At 43.9% G+C, this 16,830-nt stretch overlaps 1 protein-coding gene across 2 annotated transcripts in view; it reads left to right on the top strand.

Annotated features, from left to right (window-relative positions):
* Positions 1-16,830, top strand: part of G3BP2 (G3BP stress granule assembly factor 2) — a 37,538-nt gene that overhangs the window by 3,852 nt on the left and 16,856 nt on the right. For both annotated transcript variants that reach the window (XM_028701737.2, XM_028701736.2), the window contains exons 2-4: positions 5,522-5,640; positions 11,906-11,987; positions 16,284-16,457. In XM_028701737.2, coding sequence (XP_028557570.2) covers positions 5,546-5,640; positions 11,906-11,987; positions 16,284-16,457 — 351 coding nt within the window. In that variant the 5' untranslated portion in view covers positions 5,522-5,545. The remainder of the gene's footprint in view (positions 1-5,521; positions 5,641-11,905; positions 11,988-16,283; positions 16,458-16,830) is intronic.

The raw sequence follows: 16,830 nt of genomic DNA, 5'->3' as shown, positions 1-16,830 counted from the left end.
GTCACTTATGGGAATTGCATATTAGTTCATGCTTATCAAAATAATAAATAAAAAGTGTTGCCGGACCCACCCCTGATGGCAACTAGACATTCTGTTTTGGCACCCACAACCCAGGTCCCACGAGCCATTTGGCTCCTAGCTTTTCTATCCCAGTTTCTAACCCTGGTGGGAAAGGGTCCTCGGCTCCTAAACCCCATCAACACAGAAGTGGCAGCTGTAACAAAGCGGAATGAGATCTGGAAGCAGAAAATATGAACATAGCTGCCAGTCACCTTGTCTCAGCAAGGCTCCTTCACATTTGCTATGTGGCCAACAGCAAAGGAACAGGTGTACTGCTCCATAGTGCTCCATCTCTGTGTTGGCTAGGGCTTCAACAATACATAGCTGTCTCCCAAGCAGCTTACAAAAAAATACAGGAGCTTAGTAGAACAGGAAAGTCAGCAAAACACAAGGAATAGCACCAGTCACTCCTCTTACTAACATTGTAGTCCTATTGTGTAGTCTTAGTAGGAACTGTCCTTAGAGGGCTGCCTGTGCGCCAAGAAGAGTTGGGGACATTAATGAGCAATGGTCAGGAATCTGCAACATAGGCTCTGGCTAGTCTCAGCTTCATCTAGCCTTTCAGAAGGGAGCTATCACCGAGACAGTACTTGCTCTTTTTCCTGTGGGGAGCTGCTGTGGAGTTCTTTGTGCAATGTCCACTTTTTTCAGACTGTGATCCTGGAAGGCAAAAGGAATAATGATTGTTTGGCTGGCACTAGCAGTAGCGGCATAAGGGACACAGGTGGCATAAGGGACACAGGTGGCGCTGTGGGTTAAACCACTGAGCCTAGGACTTGCCAATCAGAAGGTCGGCGGTTCGAATCCCTGCGACAGGGTGAGCTCCCGTTCTTCGGTCCCTGCTCCTGCCAACCTAGCAGTTCGAAAGCACGTCAAAGTGCAAGTAGATAAATAGGTACCGCTCCGGCGGGAAGGTAAACGGTGTTTCCGTGTGCTGCTTTGGTTCGCCAGAAGCTGCTTAGCCATGCTGGCCACATGACCTGGAAGCTGTACGCCGGCTCCCTCGGCCAATAAAGCGAGATGAGCGCCGCAACCCCAGAGTCAGTCACGACTGGACCTAATGGTCAGGGGTCCCTTTACCTTTACCTAGCAGTAGCAGCAACACAAAGCTTACCTGCACCTGAGCCTGTGTCACTACCCCACCCCCACCCCACTAAGTGTGTGTACTTAGATTTGCATGGAGACATCATTACTAGCTTTGGGAGAGGAAGGCTTTGTAATGCAAAAAGTTTAACCAAAAAGCTGTTGTCGGGTAAGCATGTTACTTCCTATCCCTTGCTTCGTTTTGTGGGGTGCCTTGTCCTTTCCTCCCTTGCTGGGGTAACAGAGCAACAGTTCCCGTTGCATTGTACTTCCCATATAATACTATTTAGAGGTACCCATAATACTATTTAGAGGATAAGCTTTTTGTGGAAAGTGCTCTTTCACTTTAGGAACATACGGTACTGTGCTATACTGAGCCAGATCGTTGATTCACCTTCTGTCTCCACCAATTGGCAGGAGCTCTCCTGTGTTTAGGAAGGAGCCTCTCCACCACACTCACCGTGCTACCTGGAATTGCCAGGTATTGAACTTGGGACCTAGATGTTATAATAATTATTATTTATACCCCGCCCCTCTGACTGGGTCTCCCCGGCCACTCTGGGTGGCTTCCAACCAAATATAAAAAACAATACAGCGTCAGACATTAAAAACTTCCCTAAACAGGGCCACCTTCAGCTGTCTTTTAAAAGTAAAATAGTTTTTTATTGCCTTGACATCTGCTGGGAGGGTGTTCCACAGGGCAGGTGCCACTACCGAGAAGGCCCTCTGCCTGGTTCCCTGTAACCTCACTTCTTGCAGTGAGGGAACCACCAGAAGGCCCTCGGCGCTGGACCTCAGTGTCCGGGCTGAATGATAGGGGTGGAGATGCTTCTTCAGGTATACAGGGCCTAGGCCGTTTAGGGCTTTCAAGGTCAGCACCAACACTTTGAATTGTGCTCGGAAACGAGCCACTGTAGGTCTTTCAGGACCGGTAGATGTTCTACCACTGAGCTACTGTCCTTGTGTAGCTCCCACCAGCAAGGTGAAGCCCAGTGGTACAGGTTTTCCAGAAAATTTTGGACTGGAAAATTTATGTTGCCCTAAGGCATTTGAGTTCTGATTTAGCGCATTTGTTTGACTTACTTTTTATTTTTGTTTATTAAATGTGTGCTGTATTAATTTTACATGCTGTATGAACATCTCTGAAGGTTTTCCAATATCCAAAAGTATTAGAATGGAAATTTGCCCCCCCCCCCCAGGTGCTCCAAATGTAGTTTGAAACATTGTATTCAAGCAGATTCAAAACTTCACTTGAAAATTATTTTTATTGGAATATTTGTAAATAATTTAAGGTTTAACAATTCAATAGCATACACTTTCCTTCTGTGGCAGAGGAGGGATGAAGGCACTGCAAATGTTAACATTAGAACTTTTATCATGCCGAAAGAACAAATAAGTGTGCTTCCTACAGTCGCCTTATTCCAGAGTATATTGTATCTATTCAAATTTTTCAATTTGATTTGAATTGTATTCATTATATTACATGACACACCAAATTTAAGGAAGACACTGACAAACTGGTATGTGTCCAGAGGGGGGTGACTAGAATGCTAGAATGGTCAGTCTGGAAACGCATGCTGGACAGAGGTAGCTGGGTATGTTTAGCCTGGAAAAAATAAGATTAAAAGGAGACACAGTGGGGGTGAAGAAGATAGAGCAGCGGTTTGACTTCATCCCCAGAGGTGCATTTCATTGTCTCTTGAGACAGACAGATGCCAACAACAACAATTGACTAGTTGCATGGGGTGGTGGAGTCAACAGTGGATTAGCTTGGGTACTACATTGGTGCAGGGGGCTTAACATCAAACCCTAAAGTTCTCCAGTCAGCATAAATATAGGCTTGCACCCTTAGCCGTCTCTTTGATAAACCGAAAAGCCCCCAATACTTGAGCATTTCTTAGTAGGGTGCTTCAACCCTGTCATCTTCCTGGCTGCGCTTTTTTACATCTTTTCCAACTCTATATCATCTTTTTGTGATGGAGCAACTGAAATTGTAGATAGTATTCCAGATGCAAGTCCATTATAGGTTATTTTATATAAATGTGATATGATAGCAACTGCTTCATTTTAAATTCCTTTTGTAATAATTCCGAGCACGGTATTTTCCTTTTCCATTACCACCATGCTCTTAGCTAATGATTTTCACAGAGCTGTATGCACTGTGGTCATAATATACATTTTTTTGTTTAGTCACCACATGTTCAGATCTCATCAGTATACAGGATTTCCCCCTCCAACGGGTATCAGTTTTCACTTAACTTGCATTGAACCGAAGTTTCATTGACTATTCATGCAGTTGGGAGAGATTTTTCAGCTTCTATTAGTCGGCAACCTGAATAATTTGCTGTTCTCTGCAGACTTGGCCATTTTAGTGTTCACTCTTTGTCTCCAGATCATTTATGAACAAATTAAATAGTATCAGTATCTTATATAATGATGCATTGTACTTCCCATCATTGAAATAATTTTATGCTATTTCAATTCTTTGCTTCCTGTTCTTTAGCAAATTAATGAATCTCTGTTATTTCTTCCATGACTGCTAAATTTACTCAGAAGACTTTGGTGAGGTACTTTATCAAAAGCTTTTTGGAAGCCAGAGTACATAATCTCTACTGAATCATGCATATCTACATGCTTGTAAAGCCCTAAAAGGCTTTGGCCCTGTATACCTGATGGAGCTTCTCCACCCCCATAATTCAGCCCGGAGGGGCTTTCTGGTGGTTCCCTCACTGCGAGAAGCCAAGTTACAGGGAACCAGGCAGAGGGCCTTCTTGGTAGTGGCACCTGCCCTGTGGAATTCCCTCCTATCAGATGTCAAGGAAATAAACAACTATCTAATTTTTAGAAGACATTTGAAGGCAGCCATGTTCAGGGAAGTTTTAAATGTTTGATGTTGTATTATGCTTTAATTTTTTTATAGCCACCCAGAGTGGTTGGGGTAACCCAGTCAGATGGACGGTATATAAGTATTCAATAATAAATGATTATGATTGTAGAAAATGAAAGGTTGGCAAGGCAGCACAGGACTGCACTTTGCCAAAGCCATGTTGTTTTACTCCACCTTCCTTCAACTTCAGCCACTGTGGCCATTGATCAGGGAGTTGTAATGCAGCAACATCTGGACGACCACAGGTTTCCCCATTCCTAATTTAGAATCTAAATCTGCAGTCCTGGGAATAAGCCCCTTTGAACATGGTGGAACTTACCCTGGAGTAAACATGCATTGGGTCAGAACATTGGGCATCAAAGTACAGTGGTACCTCGGGTTAAGTATTTAATTTGTTCCAGAGGTCCGTTCTTAACCTGAAACTGTTCTTAACCTGAAGCACCACTTTAGCTAATGGGGCCTCCTGCTGCCGCCGCATCACCGGAGCACCATTTCTGTTCTCATCGTGAAGCAAAGTTCTTAACCCGAAGTACTATTTCTGGGTTAGCGGAGTCTGTAACCTGAAGCGTATGTAACCCGAGGTACCACTGTAGTATATTCCTGAAACTGTATATCCAAATAGTGCAAGTCCCACATAGGATGTGCGTCCCATGGACATGTCACGGAGAAGTTGGTCAGAGAATTGGGAGAGGCCAACCCAAGGCAAGGTTCTAGTGGGTTGGGACTTGCAGCCCCAGGGCAATTGCCAGTGGATTAGGAGGAGGGGATCCAGATTCAGGAGAAGGGCCTAGTGGCTTGTCAGATGCGGACTTCCCAAGCCATACATCACCAGCTGTGGAGGTGGTTCCAGCAGCACCGTACCCTGAAAGTGAAGAGAACTCCCCTGTGAGCTGGTTGTGTCATCTCCAAGGATGTGGAGGCAACATTGCTGGTGCAAGCAGACCATATATGCCCAGCCTCTACAGAGGAGTTCCCATTTGCTTCTCAGTCCCAAGGCTTGAGACGTCAAATGCATTAATGTGCCTGCTTCAGTCTTCAAAAGTAGAGGGCAGGGAGCGCGTCAAGTGTAGGATCAAATCTTAAACTTAGCCATGTATCTCAGTACTCTGCCATGCTTTAATAGCTTGTAACCTGTAGACTCGTGCTGGGCTGCTGTATGAGCCAAACTTTCAGAACAGTTTGCGTTCTGAGTCCAAAGGGGACTCAGGATATCGGGCAAATATTTTAAAATAAAGAATTGCAGCTGCTGCTTGTAAAAGCTGTACCTGCCCATCCCAGCTTTTATGCTTATTATCAGTCATATGTAAGTGAAGTGAACACTAGGAAGGGGAAATTACAGAAACCTTAAATTCTTTTGAAATTGAATTTTGCTGGATAGGAACTGCTGTAGTTCTTTCCCTCCCTGCAGTTATAAGGTTCTACTGCATTTAATGTTCATTATCCAATGGAGTACATTTCATCTTACGTTGTGTGTGTTCTCTTGTGTTACAGCCTTTGACACTGTCTACCAAAGAAATGGTGATGGAGAAGCCCAGTCCGCTGCTTGTAGGGCGGGAGTTCGTGAGGCAGTACTATACCCTGCTAAATAAAGCCCCCGACTTCTTACACAGGTAACTTATAAATATATCAATAGCTGGTGTTGTCTTGACTAAAGGAGCAAGTTGAATTAACCCCACTTCCTCCAAATGTAACTGTTTATCTTCTTATGGACAGCTTAACTTGACTGTATGGACTAGTTCTGCCTTGATGTTTTTATTTTATTGTATGCAGCCCTTAGGGGACGCGGGTGGCGCTGTGGGTAAAACCTCAGTGCCTAGGACTTGCCGATCGCATGGTCGGCGGTTCGAATCCCCACGGCGGGGTGAGCTCCCGTCTTTCGGTCCCAGCTCCTGCCCACCTAGCAGTTCGAAAGCACCCCTAAGTGCAAGTAGATAAATAGGTACCGCTTTATAGCGGGAAGGTAAACGGCGTTTCCGTGTGCTGCGCTGGTGCCGGCTCGCCAGAGCAGCTTCATCACGCTGGCCACGTGACCCAGAAGTGTCTCCGGACAGCGCTGGCGCCCAGCCTCTTAAGTGAGATGGGCGCACAACCCTAGAGTCGGACACGACTGTTCTGTACGGGCAGGGGTACCTTTACCTATGCAGCCCTTATAGTTTACTAAAGGGTGGCTTTAAAATCTTTAAATTAAATAGTTGTTCTTTAAATAAACAACAAGCATAGCCAACTTAAAAAAGTAAAGGTAAAGGTACCCCTGCCCATACGGGCCAGTCTTAACAGACTCTAGGGTTGTGCGCCCATCTCACTCTATAGGCCGGGGGCCAGCGCTGTCCGCAGACACTTCCGGGTCACGTGGCCAGCGTGACAAGCTGCATCTGGCGAGCCAGCGCAGCACACGGAACGCCGTTTACCTTCCCGCTAGTAAGCGGTCCCTATTTATCTACTTGCACCTGGGAGGGCTTTCGAACTGCTAGGTTGGCAGGCGCTGGGACCGAGCGACAGGAGCGCACCCCGCCGCGGGGATTCGAACCGCTGACCTTTCGATCGGCAAGTCCTAGGCGCTGAGGCTTTAACCCACAGCGCCACCCGCGTCCCTTATAGCCAACTTAGGCTATGTTTATTTTGTGTCCCATAATGTGTTTCACGCACAAAGAAAACCCACCCTTTCAAGCCATAAAAAATATATATTTCGAAGTGTGGTTTAATTTAGGTTCTGACTAAAACAGCTGTTCTATCTAGATTTGAAGTGGTTTTTTAAAAAAATTAATTGTGGGCTTCATTAATAAAGAATAAGCAACTGAAAAAGCAGTTGAACAACACAAATTGGGAGCGTTGAGAGAAGAAACAAAGCACAGATACCCTGCCTCCTATTCCTGTGTATTTATTTATTAAAGGCTTTGTTCAACTAAGTCATATTCAGTATTGACACACTGAAATCATTGGACTTCAGTTGCTCATGACTAACAATTCCATTGACTTCAGTGGGCCTAGTTTGGGCATGGCTTAGCCAGATGCAACCCTATGAAAGTACTATACAATTATACTCCCAGGGTGGTTTGCAAAAAAATTCAAACAATTACAATGTGAATGCAAGAAAATACAGTAAATGAAAAAGCCACCAAATCATAAAAGCAGCATGATACAGCAAGATTAAACTTGTTTCTTTAAAAGCTGGAAAAATAAAAAGGTCCTTACTGGTGCTGAAAAGATGTTAAGGTAAGAGACCAAGCAAACCTCTCTAGAGATAGTGTTCTGCGCTGTAGTTGTCACTGCTGAGAAGTCTTCTCATACCCTTCCCCCATTACATTAGAAAGATGTTTACAAGAGGTCCTTCATTGAGGATCTAAATATATGGGTAGGTAGCTACAAAGACAAGCGGTCATCAGCCAATCTCATGTTCCAAATGATGCCAAATTAAGCATACACATGTTCTGTTTACATGTAAGAGACGTAGAGAAGTTATTTTGAGTGATCTCATAAATACAATAAACAAATATTTTGATTGGGAATTCCATACTGCAGCTGATCACAGTGGAGCTTGCTGTCAGCAGCGATCAGCTGATCAACATTTACAGCAAGCCTTTCTTGCCAAGGCTCCGAATTGTTTCCATGATGGTGGAACATGTGGGTATAGTTTGGAGAAAGCAGCCTTGTGGGCCAAATTAGAACTCCCACTTGACCTAATTTCACTTGCAGGGCAAAGGTTCTCCACTATTGTAAAAGGTAAAGGTACCCCTGCCCGTACGGGCCAGTCTTGACAGACTCTAGGGTTGTGCACCCATCTCACTCAAGAGGCCGGGGGCCAGCGCTGTCCGGAGACACTTCCGGGTCACGTGCCCAGCGTGACGAAGCTGCTCTGGTGAGCCAGAGCCGCACACGGAAACGCCGTTTACCTTCCCGCTAGAAAGCGGTCCCTATTTATCTACTTGCACCCGGAGGTGCTTTCAAACTGCTAGGTTGGCAGGCGCTGGGACCGAACAACGGGAGCGCACCCCGCCGTGGGGATTCGAACCACCGACCTTTGAATCGGCAAGCCCTAGGCGCTGAGGCTTTTACCCACAGCGCCACCCGCGTCCCCGCCCTCCACTATTGTACCAGTTTTCAAAAAAGCAACTTCAGAGTTTGCCTAAAACACCCTCCTGTTGACTGACAGAATTATAACACTGTGATGTAGCTTTTCAGTTAGTCTCCACTGGCCACAGTTTCTTTTCTATTGCCATGATTTTCTGTTATATGCGCCAGATAAATCTCTTGTTGCAAGAAAACTCCTTGCAATAAAGCTCATTCTTCATGATGCATGGCTGAGAAGCAGTAGAAGACCTGTTACATCCTGGATACCTTGAAGTGATTTAAGCTATTCTGACCAAGGAGCTGCTTACTGACAACAGCCAATGAGAGTGAAGTGTAAATGGTTAAGCGTCTCAACTGTGGTTTCTCGGCTTCCTGTGCCACACAGTTATGGAGAATGACAAGCGCTGTAAAGAATTCAACATGGGCAGTGAGGTCCTCAAGCAACAGTTTTGAACTGTGAAATAGAGCATCTCTTTCCCATTGATAAGTGTTGAGATAAATATGCATCTTAACTATCCCAGAAAATGCATATGACTGATGCTGGTTTTCTTCCCACTGGGGTAGTCTGCTCCTAATCAAATGATTAGTAGGTCTGTACGTCAACAAAGGGACGCAGGTGGCGCAGTGGGTTAAACCACAGAGCCTAGGACTTGCCGATCAGAAGGCTGGCGGTTTGAATCCCCGCGACGGGGTGAGCTCCCGTTGCTCGGTCCCTGCTCCTGCCAACCTAGCAGTTCGAAAGCACATCAAGTGCAAGTAGATAAATAGGTACCGCTCTGGCGGGAAGGTAAAACGGCGTTTCCATGCGCTGCTCTGGTTCGTGAGAGCCACATGACCTGAAAGCTGTCTGCGGACAAATGCCGGCTCCCTCAGCCTATAGAGCGAGATAAGCGCACAACCTTCCGGTGGGAAGGTAAACGGCGTTTCCGTGCGCTGCTCTGGTTCGCCAGAAGCGGCTTAGTCATGCCGGCCGCATGACCCAGAAGCTGTACACCGGCTCCCTTGGCCAATAAAGCAAGATGAGCGCCGCAACCCCAGAGTTGGTCACGACTGGACCTAATGGTCAGGGGTCCCTTTACCTTTACCTTTAACTGGCAACATAGTGGTAGCTGACAAGAAAATTAAGAACGTCAAGGGTCATCACATACCCCTTTACTGTGATGATGACCTAGCATTTCTGTCTTTGTCTTAGGATTTGGGTCACAATCTGAATGTGTGAAGAACCTGGGCAATAGTTCAGGAGTCATTGCTTCTCTTATTACATCTCTTGCCATTAGATTTGATGGTATTAGCATCTTGGAAGCTTTCAGAATTTCATGAACAAGAAATGCTGAATCATAAATGCATATTGATGTACTCCTTACAGCTGCTTCCAGTTTCAGGCTGCTCTTGGAGACCAGTATATTGTTTAGTTTTGTATTCTGTTGGCTCCACTTAAAAAGTTACTACAGTACAGTGGTACCTCGGGTTAAGAACTTAATTCGTTCTGGAGGTCCGTTCTTAACCTAAAACTGTTCTTAACCTGAGATACCACTTTAGCTAATGGGGCTGCCACGCCGCCGCCACGCAATTTCTGTTCTCATCCTGAAGCAAAGTTCTTAACCCGAGGTACTATTTCTGGGTTAGCGGAGTCTGTAACCTGAAGCGCCTGTAACCCGAGGTACCACTGTAATGACTTTGAAATTACTGGTGCCTTGTGGTTGGGTGTGGGCTGGGGAGATCAGGGAGATTTGTATTAGAGCTTCAGAGTACTGTATTTTAATTGTTTTATTTAGTGATAAATAAAAATTATTTCCAATTTAAAGGCATATAAACTGATCTGTTCATCGTCTGAGGCCCTTCTTCGTGTGCCTCCTCCATGAGAGGTCCAGAGGGTGGCAATACAAGAAAGGGCCTTTTCTGTGGTGGCTCCCCGTTTGTGGAATGTGCTCTCCAATGAGGTTTCGCTGGCGCCTTTGTTGTACATCATTAGCCGCCCAGCAAAAACCTTCCTCTTTAAACAGGCCTTTTGCTGATGTGGCCTTTGAAATGTGTTTGTGGGAGGTGGGGTTATTGTTTTGTTTTTGTTTTAACTATTTATTTTATCCTTCTTTCCTGGTGTTTTTATCTTGTGAACCTCTCTGAGATCTGATGAAGGGAGGTATATTAAATTTAATAAGTAATCATAATTTTAATACAGAGAACAAGTAGCAAAAAATAATCCTTAATGATTTCAGAACTGTAGATACCAGCATTGTATTTCGATAACTTAATGGCAGAAGAGCCCTCATGGTTACAGTTGAAATTGTTCTGGCTCTGACCATATTAAGTGATCTCCTTTAGGACTGTACCCACAGATAACCTGGAATTCTGTACACTGATCCTTAAAAGACACAGTTTGTTTCATCCATGTAGTTTTATTGCCCTGGAAAGGGATTTTGGGTGAAGTTGCCACTCCCTGAACACCCTAGTAGTTTCCCAATGAAGTTGATAGACTATATGGAGTTGGCGGAAATGACCGGCAGAATTCGAGACCAGGGAGAAGAGTCGGTGGAAGAAGATTGGGGAAAATTTAAAGTATATTTACAGAAATATTGTAAAATTAATGAATGCTAGGAGGTTGTTGGAAAGAAGGTATTGGGCTTTAGTAGAAATGTTACTAAGAATTAAGCAAGAAATAGATTGACTATGGTTAAAATGTAAAATTTAAGGCTAAATTGCGTTAAGAAAAAGTTGGGATTTAAATTGGTGAAAAGGGGAAAGGACTTGCTGAAATAATTAATTGAACTGGAATGCAAAGAGGGAGGTTTGAGGAAGTCAAGGAAATAAGCAAATGTAAAATAAGGATATGAAAACATGGGTTTTTTCTTTTTCTTTTTTAAATGTTTGTGTTTTTAAAATGTTTTTTTCTTTTTGCTGTTTTTGCTTTTCTTTTTCTATATTTTTTTCTGTCTTTTTTATTGTATCTTTTTATTGTTCGTTTCTCGTTTTTTTTTTTTGTATTTGTTAAAACTTTAATAAATATTTATAAAAAACAAACAAACACCCTAGTAGTTTCCCTTGAAACTAAGCAGGTCAAGGTCTGGTCAGTTCCAGAACAGAATTCTTGAGAACCATTTGTTTTTATTTTATGTATTAATTTATTAAACTTGTATACCACCTTTCTTCCGAAGATCACAGGGTGGTTCACAACATAAAAATACAAAATGGAAACACAGAATACATAATAAAACAAAAGCAAAATAAACCAACACCCACTTATTTCACCTTGGGTACCATTATGGAAGAATGGTGGGATATCTTTTAAAAGAAACTTTTGTAAGGTGCCTAGATACCAAAACTGGATACAAACCAGATTTAGCGTTATCTTATATCTTATAACATTATTATTATTATTATTATTATTATTATTAAAACAAAAAAAATTCCTTCCAGTAGCACCTTAAAGACCAACTAAGTTAGTTCTTGGTATGAGCTTTCGTGTGCATGCACACGAAAGCTCATACCAAGAACTAACTTAGTTGGTCTTTAAGGTGCTACTGGAAGGAATTTTTTTTGTTTTGACTATGGCAGACCAACACGGCTACCCATCTGTAACTATTATTATTATTATTATTATTATTATTATTTTGCTATTATTTTGCTATTATTATTATTATTATTTTGCTATGCATCAGAATTTTATTGATTATACCAGGTTTTAAAAACCATATAGTCCTCTTATCCAAAGCTTACATTAAACTTCTGAGCATTCTTCTTTTAATTTGCTGAAAACCAGATGTCCTCCTATATGACTGTCCTAAACCTCATGCTTGAATGTCTTTGCAGGTTTTATGGCAGGAATTCTTCTTATGTGCATGGTGGACTGGATGCCAGTGGAAAACCACAGGAAGCCGTGTATGGCCAGGCTGTATGTACCTAACCAATTATTTTAACATGTTCAGTCACAATAAATAAAGGCATAGCCTTTGGCAATACATAATGTTACATATGGTGTTTCCATTACTTCAAGCAGTAATCTAGAGAGAGCATAGCCATTTGTTTGCAGCAGCAAACATATTAGGGTTGTTTCCAATGCAGAGCTGAAACCTATGGCCTTTTTTTTGTCATGTATGCTGATTTCTATAGGCCTTCTTTGAGTTTGGCTTAGTTGGCTGCAACCCTTAGTTGCCAGATGCTGGAAACAGTTATCCCCTGCAGTGTGTAAAAATATGGGATAGGACTGATATACAGTGGTGCCTCGCAAGACGAAAAGAATCCGTTCCGCGAGTCTCTTCGTCTTGCGGTTTTTTCGTCTTGCGAAGCAAGCCCATTAGCGGATTAGCGCTATTAGCGGCTTAACGGATCAGCTGATTAGCGGCTTAGCGGATCAGCTGTTAAGCGGCTTAGCGGATCAGCTGATAAGCGGCTTAGCGATCAGCTGTTAAGCGGCTTAGCGGATCAGCTGTTAAGCGGCTTAGCGGATCAGCTGTTAAGCGGCTTAGCGGATCAGCTGATAAGCGGCTTAGCGGCTTGGGGAAAAGTGGGGGGGAGGGGAAAAAACCCTTGCAGGAACTCGCAAGACATTTTCGTCTTGCAAAGCAAGCCCATAGGAAATTCGTTTTGCAAAGCACCTCCAAAACGGAAAACCCTTTCGTCTAGCGGGTTTTCCGTCTTGCGAGGCATTCATCTTGCGGGGCACCACTGTACCATACAATCAAAGTTCAAGGAGGAATAGGGATATAAATGGACATTGAGAGAGAACTCCAGAAATGGTGAATCCTGTTTAATTTTTTACCCTGAACTGCACTAGGGTCAAGTGATGGGGCACATCCTGTTGCATTTAACATTTCCCCTACCTTATTTTTTTAACAGAGAGGGTGTCCTCCGAAGCAAAGGTGTGGACGTTTGTGTCCGCCATCTTTGTTTCCCAGAGCGCTGTGCCATAGAACACACATAGGAATGTGAAAAAGCAAAGATCGTAGGCACGATTATCTGGAGCCTTCATAGGGGTAGGTTTGTAAAAGTTGGGGAAAGACAGACAAGGCTTCTGAAAAGTTTCAGATACATTTGATTTCCCATAGTTTCTTGCTTGGCAGTGCTAATGTAAGAGGCTGATATCCAACAGAAAATATTGGGCTTGGATGTGGGAGACCACTTCTTTCAAGGCCTCATAGTGTGACATTGGGTCAGGTCAGTTATTTTGTGTGCTTCAGAGGCTTCTATGCAAAAATGAATAATAGTGACCTATTTAAAAAGGCAGCACAGAGATTATCAAGTGCCTAGGGCTTTTGGTTTTCAGTGTTCTTGGTAATTCTGTACTGAATGTCTATGCATTTTCCGTTGTCTTTCATTTCTGTTTCTTTAGCAATAGATGATCCCCGTTTTTAAAATAGAACCTGATTTTTGACTTCAAAAACTGCCAGAAAAAGAGCTCTAGCCTTGAACCAGCATCAAGACATGTAGATAGTAATCCATGTCTTTGTATCCATGTAATATGCTCTTAACAAAAGGATAGGGGAATCTTAGGCCTTCTTGACGTTGGCCAATGGTCCAGGGTAATGGGAATTTTAATCCAACCTACAGACCTACAGACTCTCCACCTCTGCCCTAGCAGTGATACAGTTGTGATGTAGTAGAACATGCTTCAGTCTTTAAAAGGTGCACCCAGAGTTTCAAAATATTCAGCGCTTGCTGGGATAGCTGCATATTGTACATTCGAATTGATGCATTTTCTATGAAGATGATGTAGTTGCACACCTGTAGCCTTCTGTTTTTCTCTGTTGTCGTCCAGATTTGGTATTTTCAGGGAAATGGCCAGCCCGTTCCTTGAAATGTTTTAAGACAGCCCGAGATCCCGGATTTCATGGTTGCTGCCCTGAGGCACATGCTTTCAAAACTATATTAAAGACTATTGCATTGTTCTCTTGCTTTCCTAATTAGACACTAAAAAAAAACACCTAAAGCAAAACTTAGCCCAATTACATGTCCTCCTCCCCCCCCCCCCCAGATTTTAAAATACTAGATTAAGTTTATGACCACATGAAAGAGCTGCAGTGTAGTCTGTTGGCCTGCAGCCAGCATCCTCCTTGTATTAATTATGTAAATAAAAGTATAAAAAAATATACCTAGTTTTTACTGGAAAATAGAGAAAATTAGCCATGGGGGATGAGCTTTGGGTTTTCTTGAAAACACTGTAGCATGCTCTAAAAATTATTACAGTGGTGCCTCGGGATGCGAACAGGATCCGTTCTGGAGCCCCATTCGCATCCTGAATAGAACGCAAGACGCGATGGCACATCTGCGCATGCGCACGATGTCCTTTTGAGCATCTGCGCGAGCGGCGAAACCCGGAAGTAACGCACCCTGTTACTTCCAGGTTGCCGTGGAGCGCAACCCGAAAGCGCTCAACCTGAAGCACATTCAACCTGAGGTATGACTCTATTATTATTTTCATCATTATTATTTATTATTTTCTATCAGAAGTGCATTTCACCCACATAATGTGGCCCAATAGCTGTTGAGCTACGTTACCAGCATCTGATGTGCAGAAACGTCTGAGAATTTCTTGGCTTCCCCTTTAGATTCTTTGAGCAGAGAAGATGTAGGCAGTTTGAGTTGCTCATGGCTGGGGCCGAAGCAAAAGGTTCAGAGTTTCACAAAATTACTTGTGAAAGGCCTGTGGAATTTCATGGAGGTTGAGGCAAAAATCCTTGCCTCTTCCTTCTTCACTCCATCCTTTCCCAAACCTCCTAGTGAGTGAAAGTGTATGTGTGTTCTCCTCCTCCTCCTCTCCCCCCCCCTTACTACCTTTCTTCCCTAGGACTTTCCCCCTACTCTTTCTAGTGTTTAACCAGGCTCCACCATTCAGGCACTGCTGTTGCAAGTACTGCAGCAGCCTTTCCTTGGCCAGTGCTGAGAAAAGCTTACTGGAGGTGGATCTGGATAGCTGGAATGCTTGCTTTGTTTGCTTGTTAGGATAGTGCCACCCTTGGCCAAGCTAACCAGCTGTGCGGCTCTCTCTCAAATGCATTCAATGGAACATTGCAGCGGACTTAGCTGTAGCCATAGAGTGAGGCACCAGGGCAGTAGGTCAGTGGCCGTACAGGTGAGCAGGAGCCTTGGAAGAGGGAGGGAACCTTAAAGAGTCACATCTTCACTCTGCCACATTTTAATTTATGTTAAACTTAGTTATGAAGCTATGTAGCATTATGGAATTTTATCAACTACAGTGGTGCTTCGCAAGACGAAAAGAATCCGTTCCGCGAGTCTCTCCGTCTTGCGGTTTTTTCGTCTTGCGAAGCAAGCCCATTAGCGGATTAGCGCTATTAGCGGCTTAGCGGATCAGCTGTTGAGCGGCTTAGCGGATCAGCTGTTGAGCGGCTTAGCGGATCAGCTGATAAGCGGCTTAGCGGATCAGCTGATAAGCGGCTTAGCGGCTTAGTGATCAGCTGTTAAGCGGCTTAGCGGATCAGCTATTAAGCAGCTTAGCGGATCAGCTGTTAAGCGGCTTAGCGGATCAGCTGATAAGCGGCTTAGCGGCTTGGGAAAAAGGGGGGGGGACCCTGCAGGAACTCGCAAGACATTTTCGTCTTGCGAAGCAAGCCCATAGGAAATTTGTTTTGCGAAGCACCTCCAAAACGGAAAACCCTTTCGTCTAGCGGGTTTTCCGTCTTGCGAGGCATTCGTCTTGCGGGGCACCACTGTAGCTTGTATCTACTGGTTATTGACCAAAACACACACACAGAGAGAGAGAGAGAGAGCGCGCTTGTACAGATAGAAAAGGAAGAATGTGTCTTACATGCTCTCTACATTGAAGGAAAAGCATTTCCATATTCAGCATTTTTAAAGCAATGCATTCGGTATTAAGAGGCCCTACCTAACAAAGGAAAACATCTATACAGTGGTACCTCTGGATGCGAACGGGATCCGTTCCGGAGCCCCGAACTCATCCTGAGCAGAACGCAACCCGCGGGTTGCGATTCGCCGCTTCTGCGCATGCGCGTGACGTCATTTTGAGTGTCTTCACATGCGCGAATGGCGAAACCCAGAAGTAACCCGTTCCGTTACTTCCGGTCGCCGCGGAACGCAACCTGAAAACGCTCAACCTGAAGCGTCTTTAACCCGAGGTATGATTGTAGTTATCAAAATCAGGTACTGAGAGCTTGGGGTTTTATTTTTAATTTTTGACTAAGTGGGATTCAAGTTTTTTTTATTTTGTCTCCAGGACATACACAAGAAGGTGATGTCCCTGCAGTTTAGTGAATGCCGCACTAAGATCCGCCATGTGGACGCTCATGCAACTCTGAACGATGGAGTAGTTGTGCAAGTTATGGGGGAGTTGACAAATAATGGGCAGCCGATGAGGAAATTCATGCAAACCTTTGTACTGGCTCCAGAAGTAAGTAACCACCGTGAACTACAAGCAGCAGGGTCCTAAACATGAGTTGATCCCAAACGATCGCCTTCACTTCAGAAACCTTCCTAGACTAAACATAGCTTTGGTACCTCCACCAGCAATCTTATCTAGGTGTACATAGCTGCAATTATAGCTTCCATGTAAGGGCCATTCATATACCGTATATATATGACATGCCAAGTCTCCAAGTGAATTGAACGTTATGGCTGAGAAGTCTTACTTTTCGTGTCATTACATGAATGCAAAAGGGAAAGGACAACTGAATTTGAAAGCAATATGTAGCATTGCCAGAGAGTTAGTTAATCAACAGTTGAGGAGTTGGTTTTTTTTACCCATGGTGTGTTTGTTTTTACAG

Source organism: Podarcis muralis, chromosome 13, assembly GCF_964188315.1.
Source record: "Podarcis muralis chromosome 13, rPodMur119.hap1.1, whole genome shotgun sequence".
Lineage (NCBI taxonomy): Eukaryota > Metazoa > Chordata > Lepidosauria > Squamata > Lacertidae > Podarcis > Podarcis muralis.
Note: the sequence above shows the minus strand (reverse complement) of the source record. Positions and strands in the feature narration are given on the sequence as shown.